The 13,821-nt window shown below is 38.5% G+C and overlaps 1 protein-coding gene across 1 annotated transcript in view; it reads right to left on the bottom strand.

Annotated features, from left to right (window-relative positions):
- LOC126176645 (coiled-coil and C2 domain-containing protein 2A) overlaps window positions 1-13,821 on the bottom strand; it is a 385,042-nt gene that overhangs the window by 47,466 nt on the left and 323,755 nt on the right. The window contains exons 18-19 of the mRNA XM_049923802.1: window positions 9,917-10,038; window positions 1,533-1,784 (exon numbers count right to left, since the gene is read on the bottom strand). Of these exons, the coding sequence (XP_049779759.1) occupies window positions 1,533-1,784; window positions 9,917-10,038 (374 nt within the window). The remainder of the gene's footprint in view (window positions 1-1,532; window positions 1,785-9,916; window positions 10,039-13,821) is intronic.

The raw sequence follows: 13,821 nt of genomic DNA, 5'->3' as shown, positions 1-13,821 counted from the left end.
ATTCCTCCCGTACAGCCTGGCCAGCTGGGGACGACATATTTGCAGTGGCAAGAAATCCCTGAAGGTCTTACAGACAGGCACTACCCCCATACCTAGTCCATTAACTGATGTCCTATGCTATATCCCCACACACAATCAGTCCTCCCTCTACCCATAAGAACCAGCTACAAAGAACTGCTTCCTTTGTCACCCAATTGTATCCCAGAGTGAAACAGCTGAACCACATCCTTTGTCAGGACTTTGATTATCTATCATCTTGCCACTGAAATGAGGGGCAGTCATCCCAAGATTATTGTGCCCCCCACACCTCCCCTGTAAAGTGACATTCCATCAACCACTTGACCCCCACAACCTAGCCCATAACTATGCCACTCCAAATCCCATCCCCTTGCCAAAGGGATCATTTTCATGCAGAAGACCCAGGTGCAAGATCTGCCCCAATCCACCCACCCAGCACCCCATATTCCAGTCCTATCACATGCTTGCTTACCTTATCCCATCAGAGACTGGACCAACTGTGAAATTAGCCATGTCATATAACAGCTCTGCTGCAATCAGTTAACAGCTTTATATATTGGTATGACTACGAAGCAGCTGTCCACCAGGATGAATGGCCACCACCAAACTGTGGCACAACATGCAGCTGAACATAACAAACTTATTTCGATGTCCACTTCACAATGTGGGCCATCTGTATTCACTCCTCCACCACCAGCTTTTCTGAATTGCACAGAAGGGAGTTATCCTTACAATGTGCTATCTGCACTAGTCCCTGCACACACGGCCAGGCAGCACTCACTCCTTTCTCCCTACATGTACCCTGCTATCCCCCCACTCTGACTTGCTGCTTCTATTCAGCACAACACCATTCCATTCTGGCTGGAGTGGACAGAGATCTGAAGAAGGCTTTGACTGAAGGCACAATGATGCCTGTCTGCAACTCACTGTGTCATATTTATGGTGAGTAGCAACCTATCCTTTGCATAATATTGTTCATATTCCAAACTGGATTTCACATTGTTTGATTCTATCTATATACATGTTGATTCTGTTGGTTTAGCAGTGAAATGCATGCCTGGAAACTGAGAGAGTCGAATCTTGGCCGGGCCACAGATTTTTCAGTCTTTGTTTTAATCCAGTCTTCATCTCTCTGTGCTGTGAGGAGTCATCAGAAACACCATGTGGTTCAGATTTCATGTTAAACTGTATGTCCTCTTTCCCCAGTTCAATAACTAGAGCAGATTACAGGACACTTAAGCTGCTGAAGTGGTGTCCAGTGGATTTCACTGAGCCACATGAAATTATTATTATTAGTAATGTTTAGAATGGACATCAACTGATGGCCTCTTAACCCTTTTTTGCATGAACCATAAGTATTTTTGCTTTGTTCCCTTATGTGTCAAAGATAAAATTCCCAGTTGTATTATTATGTCTATGTGCTTGCTTGCTTAACTACCTCCAATATTTATTGCATTAAATGAAGAAAGTCTTACTGTATTCAGTGTAACTTAATAATCAGTACTAGTACTCACATTGTCTTCATTAATGAGGCAATATGTTTTTTGGAGAGGACAGAATGTGTCTGTGATACTACATGCTTGGCCAGACACAGGATCCCAAATGCGGAAAGCTCCTGGGGCATCTCGAGTTAAAACATAGGCAGCTGGTCCATGGGGCACACCAACTCCGAGGAGCAGCCAGGCTTGCATTCCCAGATGCAGGAGGTAGCAACACAGCAGCACAGCATGGTCCTCACAGTCGCCAGACAGCAACCGCACAACTTGCTGAGAAATATACCAAAATATACTGATGTAACACAAAATAAAATTTCCCAGATATGTTTGTTAACCTTATGTTACACTGTTGATATTATCATGGTACAGATATGTGGTTCACTTTTTTGTCTGAAATATTTGCAGAATAGGACTAATTCATAAAAAGTTAGAATATTACAAAATACGGAACTTCGTAATACACATGGATTAGATTGAGATTTATAACATTAGGGCAATATCCACTGCAATATTAATGCTATGGACTCTGTGAGGTAACAAAAATCAAAAGAACTGCTTGAACAACTGATTCTAAAAAATCAAAATGAATCAGAAAAGCTCAAAAGACAATGCAGATAATATACATAACAAATCAATATGTATTCAACAGACAACATACAACAGAGGTCAGTGTATTGCTGCACTGATTTCAGAGACAGATAATATATTTATTAAACTAAAAGAGAGAACTATAGATTCAAAAGGACTCTCATTGGATAAAACTGTTAATACAAGTTTTTGCGATATGAAAAATTTCCTAATTTGGGTGAACCAATAGCATAGTCAGTTTAATACACAGAAAAGTTTGTATGATTTTCCTCCTATTATTTAATATAAAGATGCATGTATCAGACAATAAGAAAGAAAATTAAATTATAATTAAAATATGTCATATATATCATTGGAAGAACCATGATTAAAAAAAAATTATAACTTGGTGTAAACACATTCCTCGAGTATAATGATGAAATAATAGGAGAAATGTACAACTATAAAAAATTTATGGTGGTTCACTTTCAAATATCTTGTGAGAAAATCTGTGGTATTTACCACCAGAAGCTCAAACATTGTTGAGCTTCCACTCACTGTTGGTGGTCGTTATGTGCGAGGCTAAAGTCTAAGGCATACAACTGACTGTTTATGGGCCAATGTGAGTCCCAGAGCCTGGCAGACGAATGGAATGATGTTCTGAAATTAAGTAAATGCACTAAAATGAAATGACTGGAGGTGCAAGTGGCACAGATATTCTAATGGTAATGACAGCTTCTCACAATGAGCAGGAAATCCAAGTTTATGCCCCAAGGTGGCATCAACTTTCAACTGTCACCTATATTGATTGATTTGATATTATTTATTGTATTCAATACTGGTGACAAAATTTCATCTAATCTAAGTTTTCCTTCTTTTATGTGAAATTTATTGTTGTGTTGTCAGGTTTTACTAGCCTTACTGTACATTTTAGTAACATGATGCCCAGTCCTATTCCTGGAGAGACTACAGACAATTTTGATACCATTTTATTATTCAGTATGTTTCATAGACATGAAATGATGTCACAAGAATAATATATCTTTACAAATTGCTTGTCAGTTCTATTTTGACCCTATCTCACAACAACTTACTTTCCGTGAGACATGAAAAACCCTGCACACTGCCACAAGAAAACTGACAAGTAAGGCTTAATGACACTTTCAGTAGATTGGGTCATGGAAAGAAGCATCACTCAGATTTGTAAAATTTCTTGTATGTCTGTAGTATCAATTCAAACATCAGAGTCGGTTTTAAAAGAGAATGGCAGAACTTTATGTACTGAAATCTATGGAAAGTTACTCACACAAATAAGAATCTGTACAAAAATTCTGACCATCATTCAAATAAGGAAAGAACAGTTGAAAGGAAACAACTGGTTGGAAGACTCATGCAAGCTGAGTTTACAAACCTACAGCAAAATAAAATAGCTCTTGTGGACCAAACACAAACCAGCCTCTGCAGTTAATGATGCTAGTTGTAACTTGGGGCTTGCTCCATACAATAGTGACTACCTTTGAAAGTTGAACATGAAAGGAAATCTTTTAAGGAAAAGTCCACTGTTTGGTGATTTTTCAAGGAAGACTGCACAAGGATATGGTAGGCAGTCACTTGACAGATGACTTAGATGAGTTGGAGCATCTGAAAATAGCCAAGACTGACAGAAGATCAAAATTTAGATTCAACACAGGACAGATAAACTACATAGCAACACACAACATAAATTCCATCATACAACCAAGGAAACTCAAAATTGTAGCAGACAAAATGGATTGCAAAGGAGGACTTCAGGAAATGAGAAACACTGATCAGGAACCAACAGAATCACACAGATATATAATTTATAGGGAAATACCAAGAAAAAGTGTATTGAAACAATGTCCACAGTTAGGAACATGATTTGGGGTCACTCTCAAAATAACTGAATCTGTAATAGAATTTAAATCACAATCTCCCAGGTGATCTACAGTAACTATAAAAACTGCAAATAAAATATACACAATAATAAATTCCCATCCCCTAACTAATTATAAAAATAATAAGAAAGGACACAGAGAAAATATGGATGAATTTTGGAAGCTAGATCAGATGGCAACAAATGTAAATAAAAACCACACCAAAATTTTAATTGTTGTTTTTAGAGGCTAGCCCGGAAGGGAGTAGACATACAGGGATGTAACCAAGAAATGGCTAACACAAAGAAGGATGAACAGGAATGTATGAGACTACTGGAATTGTGTAGAAATCATGATATGATCTCAAAGTCCACACTTCAAGAAAAGACCAAATAAACTCAAAATTTGGAAATATCTGGACTGGAAAACAGGAGAATGGCACTAGATCATGTATGTATGGCTAAAAATTACCACAACATGAAAATTCTGAGAGGTACAGATACTGTATCAGATAAAAATAAAATGATAAAATTAAAAATTAAATTTACCCTGTTAGCAAGGAAAAAATCCCACCCCAAAAAGAAGAGAACCCATGACCCTCATAAGTTGATAAGTAACAAGGAATATGGAGAACAAACAAGGAATATAAAGATAAAACAGATAATCTAGAGGAAATAGTTCCTCAGTAGAAATAAAAAGCTGAACAGTAGCCCCAGTAAATCCAAGGAAAAAAACATAAATGGTGGAATGATGAATATGATAAAACAATGGCAGATAGACACCAAGCTTGGCTAAGGTATCAGAGTCATAAAACAGGAGAATCACACTTTGAACTCACAGACCAAAGAAAGATAACTCAAAAAGTAATAATAAAAATTAAATGCCAATATCGAAAAGATATACTTCTAATGATAGAAATAAATAGTGAGAAAACAACCTCCAGAGATTACTACAAATTATTTAGCAGACAAGCACAAAGATATGACACTCCAATATTAATGTTAAAAGTATAAAAATAATAAGATGGCCCTTGGCAGTACAAAAATACAGAAATTTTAGCAGAAATATTAAAAAAATTACTAAAAATTGCAAAGATCTTCCAAAACTACTATAAATACACACAGATTCCCCTATTAAAACTACAGCAGAAAGTGTAAACCCACATGCAATCCATGAAGTATACAAAGCTTTTAAAGAGCTCAAAAACTAAAAGATCAAAAATTTGTGGAACTTTAGAAATACGCAGCAGAACCAGTGAAGATATCATTACACCAATGCACAGTGAAAATCTGGAACAAAGAAGAACTATGAGAATACTGACTACAGACTTCAAGAATGCTTATCATTGTTTCTACAGATCTTCAGTGATGAAGATACTAAGAAATTTCAGTCTCCGCCCCAAATAAAAATTTAGCTCTAATGGACACCAAATCTACAGTAAAGTTCAGAGGAGAAATATCTGAGCCATTTATGACTAAAACAGGGTTAAGACAGGAAGATGATTTATCTCTGTTACTTTTCAACTGTGTGATTGAGTGCATAATGAGGGAATGGTACAAGGAAAATCCTAAAATCATAAGAAATGGAACCAAGAAAGATAAAATAAACTTAAACTGCTTGGGATTCTTAGATGACTTAGCATTACTAGCTAATACATTCAAGAAACCAGAAATCAAATAACAACCCTACAAAATATAGCACAATGAACAGGACTCCAGATATCATTCAAAAAGACTGAGAAAATGGTAGCAGATCCACTATTAATCAACCACATAACAGTAAATAACAGGGAAGCAAGAAACATGCATGTAACAGCTAACAAAATTATAAAAGCTCAAAAATTAACATGGTTGCATACAATAAAATATGTCTCTCAATCAAAATTAAATTAAAACATTACAATATGGTGGTTCAACAAAAAGTGACATATGGAAGTGAAACTCTTTTCAGTCACCCAGAAAAACATATTTGACAAAATCCTAAAAGTAGAGAGAAGAATAGCTAGAATACACATAAATAAGAACGATCAAAAAGACCAAAAATGGCAGATTGTGCCACATGAAGCAGTGTACAGCAGACTGGAGCCCACTGCAGGTACTATACAGAAAAAAGCATCTCTTTTTTTTGGTCACATTACAAGGAAACAAGAAACCAGACTATCAAGAAAAATTATAAAGAAACTTTGGAACATGAAGCAACAAGCAGGATGGATATGGAATATCAGGGAGGATATGAAAGAGCTAGAATTAACCCTGGACGATTAGCAAAACAAAACAGAAAATTTAAAGCAACTGAAAAACATAAAAATAAGATTGAAATAAAATACAGATAAACAACAAGCAATAAGAAAGAGTATTTACAGATGAGAAACAACAAAAAAGATCAGAATGAATGAAAAGATATTGGGCAATTCAGAAAGACAACCAACTGAAAATGACCAGAAATTGATTGAAATCGTCCAATGAGGCCATAAAAGCAGGAGGAGGAGGAGAAGAATGAGAAGGAGAAGAAGAACCTACGTTGTCAATTTTGTGATTCACTGACACTTATTTTAGCAAATAGTATATCTGCACCAGAAGTGTAGATATAGAAAATGGAAATGGAAAGTGCTATACTGCAAATACTTTCACTACATGGTACTTAACTGATGCATCAGAATTTCCATGCCAGCAAGATACATGTTGATTAAGATTTCATCCTTACTGAAGCCTGTTCTCGGTATTTTCAGTAAAGAAAAATGCCACTCTTACAGATGGTGAGTAGTGTGTTTATGTATGATGGTTATCGGGTGTTTGAAAGTGGAATTTGTAACACTGCATGCCCAGAGGATGTGCACGTGCAGTTTATCACTGTCTTTCAAACTTTGAGACATGGGAGCATCATACCAATGGTCTCACAGACAGTTAGTTACAATGTGACTACTAAAAAGTGAAGCTGATGAGGTGCACTCAGGAAAATTGTGCAGCAAGAAGAGTAGGCACAGGTCCTTCTAGAAAGGTTACACCATTAGAAGATTGCTCTGACAAACAGATGGCTGACAACAATTGAAATATGGTTACAGTCTGGCTGTCATCACAAACTGTCAGAAATATTAGTAGAAGTTGTATGGGCAATCTCAAATTATCATTTGCAGTTTATCACTGCCACCATGTCACAGGTACCACAGACTTGCACGGTGTAGAGCCAGAGTCAACTGAGATGCTGAGGACATAATGTGGTGTCCAGTGACGAGTTGCATGACACAAAGGAATGAAAGACATTAGACGCCAGCAAGTACTGATTTATATCAATGGAGAAAGTTGCAGAATTGTGCTGGATGGAGATTTGAAGTTGGGTCTCCTGCTTTCTAGGCAGATGAGCTGACCAGTATCCCATACAGACACACTGATCATTGCAGCTGCGTGGACTACCCTAGCATGCTTCCCATCAGACCCAGATTCTCAACTTATCCTCGGACCACTGATGTAGTGCCCCATACCCATTATCCTCATTACTCATGTCATTTTGCCAATTCCCATAAGAGTTCAAGCTTGCAGTGCATCTGCACTAAAGGGGTTGCAGCACACCAATCTTCAACTCTTATGAGAATCGGTGAAATGCTGTGAATAATGAAGATAATGGGCAATGGGCACTATTTCAGTAATGTGTAGATAGGTGGGAATTTGGGTCTGATGGGTGCATCCTAGGGCAGTCTGGGCATTTGCGATGACTACTGTGTCCAGATAATGTAGTGGTCAGTTAATTTGCCTGTTAAGCAGGAGATCCAGGTTTGAAACCTGGTCTGACAAAAATTTTCAACTTCTCCCTTTGACATAAATCAATGCTCACTGGCAGCTGATGTCTTTAATTCCCCCTTGAATCATATCTTATTTTACGGACTATCTATGGACTGTAAACTGCACATTAATTTTTAAGCAATTTTTTTAAAATAATATTTTTAACATTTTTATTATTAGATTGCAAAACCAGACTAAAAAAAATCTTAGTTTATGAAACCAAAGTGACCTTTAAAATCCCTGAAACCTGTCATTTGAACTTTCTACTTCTTCGTCTCCATCATCATCATTGTTGTCCTTTTCATACATAAGATGCTCTTCATTGCCATTGAGAGTGCCACTTATGCTGCACTTCTTGAAAGATTTAACAACAAATCTTCTCTCACTCTAGACCATAACTGTTTTATCCACTGACATATTTGTTTCATTGTAGGTCATTTTAATACTCCCTTCGGTGTGAATTCATGTTGGATTTAATTCATCATCCACTTGTTCCATTCCTTTCTCATATTCACTGTAAATGGTTTATTTATGGAGACATCAAGAGGTTGCAATTATGAAGTAGGTTGTCCTGGAATAACAGCAAGCTCTGTATTTCACTGTCTCAATTTCTCTTTCACAGAATTTTTCAAATGATTGCTAAACTGGTCTAGCACAAGAACTCTTCTTCCATAAAGTATGTTTCCTTCTCTCCCACACTCTGTTAATCAATAATGTCATACCAGCCAAGTCCATCCAACCATTGTCATGTATGTGAACAACAAAGCCTGGAAATATTTCAGGTTTTGGCATTGTTTTGTGCTTGAAAATGATCACTGGATAAAAGTTAGTACTGTCAGCACAGCATGAAAGGACAATAGTGTACTGCAATTTTTGATGCCAACTTGTTTTTTATAGTTACAGTTTTAGAACTTTTCAAGACAACTGTTCTGTTACCCAGCAAATCAAATGTCAGAGGAGTTTTGTCCATATTCACTACTTGGCTTAGTTCCACATAGGTTTTCTTTTGATGTTGAATAATAAAGCAATAGAAAGATAATATTTTCTCTTCATACTCTTGTGCCATTTTCCAAAATACTTTGGTTTTTGGTTCGCATACTAAGTCCATGTTGGTTCACAAACCTGTAGCACAAACCAACTCCACCCCTAAAGTTTTTCTCATTTTTCAGTTCTTCTTTACTGGCTCGCTAACTGCGAATGTTTTTTTATGTTGGTGGAGGGCCGAAATGCCACTTAGCTGCTCTGTTTCCATGTTCTTCTGCATCTGCTATTACTTTCAATTTATAGCCCCATCATATGAATAATTTTTATTTTTTCCATTACGAAACTAGCTACTAACAAAAATATTGTACTGTTACTGATAACACAAATCACTTTCAATTTGTGTTCACTGGCACATTTGATGACAATGGCGCATCAAAGGTTAAACAGTGTTCTGGGTTTGTTATGGTGGGGCAGGAAGGAGAGCGTGTTTGCAGGCTTGTGAATCCCTACAACTCATGAGAATTGCATTGGTGTACTGCTGCTGCCGGTTGAATCCAAGGTTGGCAGATAGAGATAGGTTTCCCATGGCATCGAAAATATGGCAATTTTTAAGACTGGTCAGAATTTTAAATCAATCACTGGATATTTTTAAATTAATTTTGAGTATAAGATGCACCTTTCAAAGAAAAGAAGTGTGTCTTATAGTCTGTAAAATACAGTGTTGCTGCATGATCAAAATGGTTCTGTTATTTCACACTTGTCTGAAAGGAACAGACACCACATATATATAAAAAAATGTCATAATTTTAAAGAAATTCTTTGTTAAAAGCAAAATATTGGGATAATAAGTGGATCCCTCCCCTTTCCCTGCGCAGAATATAACATGCAGTGATAATACAAAACATTTAAATTTCACAGATGAAGAATACTTATTACAACTTTTATTCTGAAAAACATTTTTATATTTGTATAATCACTGGCATAAAAAGAAAGAACTACAGTTCTCCAGTTTATGCATGAGTAATATAATCTTGTACCTGAATGTGTGAGAAACTGTTGTTTGATTACATTTAATTTATTTAGAATTACTTCTTCTCTTGCCATTGGAAATTCACCTAGAACTGCTATTATATGACTATTACGTAATTAAACTGCTTGCTACAAAGAAAAGTGCACTTACATCTGATGTCAGCCACACATCAAAAAGTCCTGGGAATAGTGTGTTACCAGATATAACAGGTATCATTGCAACATAGCGAGCAGCCATTTCTGCTGTCACAGGACCATCATCTCCACACAGATCTGAAATATTATCAGTGCAATGCATCTACATCAGGATTGCAAGAAAACTGAAGAAATTATGTTTTTAATAGCACACAAGATCCACATACACACACACACACACACACACACACACACACACACACACACACACACACACACACTCGCCCCCCCCCCCCCCCCCACACACACACACACCACCACCACCACCACCACCACCACTACCAACACCTTAGGCCATGAAAATACTGATTGTCTGTTCAGACAGAACTGCTGAGAGAGAGGCTGGGCCCATCTTTGCAACTGCATTGCCCTACCTTTATTGCCACCTTCCCATTCTTGTCTCTATCTTTCTTTTCTCTTCTCTTTTCTATTTTGTTTGCTTCCCTTACCCTCCTTGTCACTCACTATTGCACACTTTGGACACCCACTGCTCCCTGTTATAACATACAGTTACATAAAGAACAGCTATACCATAATTCACTGTTCTCTCAAATGCAAGGTTTGTTTCATACCTAAACTCTCCTGTACTTTTTCCTTCTATTTATTTCTGCACTTAGTGTTCATTTTCTCCTGTCAACGCAAATTGCAAAACATAACCATAGCACCCACTACCAACCCAAACTTCTAGATTACACATATTTAAAAGTCTTACAATAAAAATTTCTATCCTTCCCGGTAGACCCTTACGGCTTCCCATCTCTGAGAATGAAACCACAGAATGACATATACAAAACCATTTGAGAAAGCCATGTAACCTATGCCTTCTTCCCATCTGGAAATACCAATACTCACAAAAAAACCATTAACCCCCATAGCCTTCCTCTCTGTCAACCTCTCATAGTTTCCAGAGCCTGCTTTGATGACCTACTCTACCTATCACTTTTCCATACACTTCCACATCCTCCTCCCCATAAACTAAATTACTTTAACACTATCTGCAGCTTACCAATACTGCTGTTAATCTGTCTTCCAAGTACCTGACTGCAGCATAAGTCTCATTCCTCTCAAAAAGCTTTACTTTCAGTTCAAGAACTATGCTTAATCATGCTTTTCTTTTCAGGGTTTGTCAATGACCTGTTCTCCTTAACTCATTTATTTTACTGGAAGCTGTTTTCCCTACCCACACGACTGACCACAGTCCAGCTAATGCACATAATGAAGCTTGCCATAACCACTTCAAGACTCACTTCAACTGAAATCCTCCCCAAGTTCCCTCTCTTCTGCACATAAACTGCCAGTAACACTCCCAGACACTCCTCAGCTCCAACCTAGCTTTACCTGCACTATTTGATCAAAAGTATCTGGACACCCCCAAAAACATACGTTTTTCATATCAGGCGCATTGTGCCACCACCTACTGCCAGGTACTGCATATCAGTGACCTCAGTAGTCATTAGACATCACGAAGAGCAGAATGGGGTGCTCTGCAGAACTCACAGACTTCAAACATGGTCAGGTGGTTGGGTGTCACTTGTGTCATATGTCTGTGCACAAGATTTTCACACTCCTAAACATCCCTAGGTCCACTGTTTCTGATGTGGTAGTGAAGTGGAAATGTGGAGGGACATGTACAGCGCAAAGGCGAACAGGCCTACCTTGTCTGTTGACTGACGGAGACTGCTGACAGTTGAAAAGGGTCATAATGTGTGATAGGCAGACATCTATCCAGACTATTACACAGGAATACCAAACTGCATCAGGATCCACTGAAAGTACTATGACAGTTAGATGGGAGATGAGAAGAAACACCAAACGATGCCTCGCCTGATTTAAGGAGCTAAACATTGGATGATTGAACAGTGGAAAAACGTTGTGTGGAGTGACAAATTACGGTACACAACATGGCGATCCGCTGGCAGGGTGGGGGTATGGCAAATCCCTAGCGAACATAATCTGTCAGTGTGTGTAGTGCCAAAAGTAAAATTCAGAGGCGGTGGTGTTATGGTGTGGTCAGGTTTCTCATGGAGGGGGCTTGCACCCCTTGTTGTTATGCATGCCACTATCGCAGCACAGGCCTACACTGATGTTTTAAGCACCTTCTTGCTTCCCACTGTTGAAGAGCAATTGGGTAATGGTGACTGCATCTATACGGCCTGTGGCAGAGTGGTTACATGACAATAACATTCCAGTGAAGGACTGCCCTGCACAGAGTCCTGACCTGAATCCTACAGAACACTTTTGGGATGTTTTGGAATGACGACTTCGCACCAGGCCTCACTGACTGACATCAATACCTCTCCTCAGTGCAGAACTCCATGAAGAATGGGCTGCCATTCCACAAGAAGCCTTCCAGCACCTGACTGAACGTATGCCTGCAAGAGTGGAAGCTCTCATCAAGGCTAACGGTGGGCCACACCATACTGAATTCCAGCATTACTGATGGAGAGCACCACAAACTTGTAAGTCATTTTCAACCATGCACCCAGATACATTCGATCACATAGTGTACCGTCCCCGAATGTCCTTCCATGAGTCCAGCATCACAGCTATGTTATATGCTGCTTTTGATGACTTTAAATCAATCTTAAGGTTACCATTTTTCTCACAGACTAAGGGTCCACCATCATGGGCATCAACTGCAGTGACTATTTGATGAGGGGCCACTGCCAGCTTTCTAAAATTCCTTTAAAAAAAACCTTGGCACTGCGATCCTGTCATAGAAATTTAACATGACCTTGAACCAACATTATTATATTAGGTCCATTCCAAAACTTTTCACCTACAGAAAAAATGCCAAATGATGCTAGTGACAGAGCATTTTTCCTGTTTAATAGAAAGTCCACTGACAATGCTGGAGCTTCAGCAAAACATGTCTGCAATATAAAAGAAAAGACAAAATGGTGTTTTGCTCAAAACAAAGATATCTCTACTGTTTGTTCAATTGGGGCTGGTTATAACACACCCACAGAAAGATGCTCACCCCTGATAGCCCAGCTTATCCAATGAATTTTTTGCACTCTCACTCCCAGCATCCAAGTCACTAATTACTTCTTCCACTGCCTTATCACAGCTCCTATCACATTATCACCAGACTCTTTGCCTGTAGCATCCCTGTATGCCAACATTCCACAGAACCATGGCTTTTCTGCCATGGAAAATTACCTTCTGTCTCCTGACATGCCGGCCACTGTGGCCGAGCAGTTCTAGGCTCTTCAGTCCGGAACTGCGCTGCTGCTACGGTCACAGGTTCGAATCCTGCCTCGGGCATGGATGTTTGTGATGTCCTTAGGTTAGTTAGGTTTAAGTAGTTTTAAGTCTAGGGGACTGATGACCTCAGATGTTAAGTCCCATAGTGCTTAGAGCCATTTGAACCTCCTGACACCAAATCCACCACCCACTTTCCTACCCTCTTGCTCAACCACATGCCAATTCATAATTATTTCTGCTTTGTAAGCAAATTACACAGAAATCTGCAAAACTATTTAGGGAAGTCACATGGCATGTTCCTACGGTCATCGTATATGAGCCACCTAAAGGATCATTCCCATTTTTTCACTGGTGACATCTTTGTGACTGACACATGGTAAGAGCAGCCTTGATCTTTTCTTCCATAACTCTTTATCCCAGTTCTGATACCTGTCATATATTACATGTTAAAAACATTCATATCACACAGCCTTGGCAGCTGTGAGTATTCCATGTGTAATGGGAAGAAGGTGATATTCAGATACACCAATAAACATGCCGAAGCCTTTAAAGACAGACACACTCCCATTTAGTCTAGAAGCAGATTTATTGTGCTATTTATTTACACAACATCCAACAAATCTGTCACCACTGTCAATCAACGACCGGCAATTA

Source organism: Schistocerca cancellata, chromosome 3 (assembly GCF_023864275.1).
Source record: "Schistocerca cancellata isolate TAMUIC-IGC-003103 chromosome 3, iqSchCanc2.1, whole genome shotgun sequence".
NCBI lineage: Eukaryota > Metazoa > Arthropoda > Insecta > Orthoptera > Acrididae > Schistocerca > Schistocerca cancellata.
This window is presented reverse-complemented; position numbering and strand designations above follow the sequence as displayed.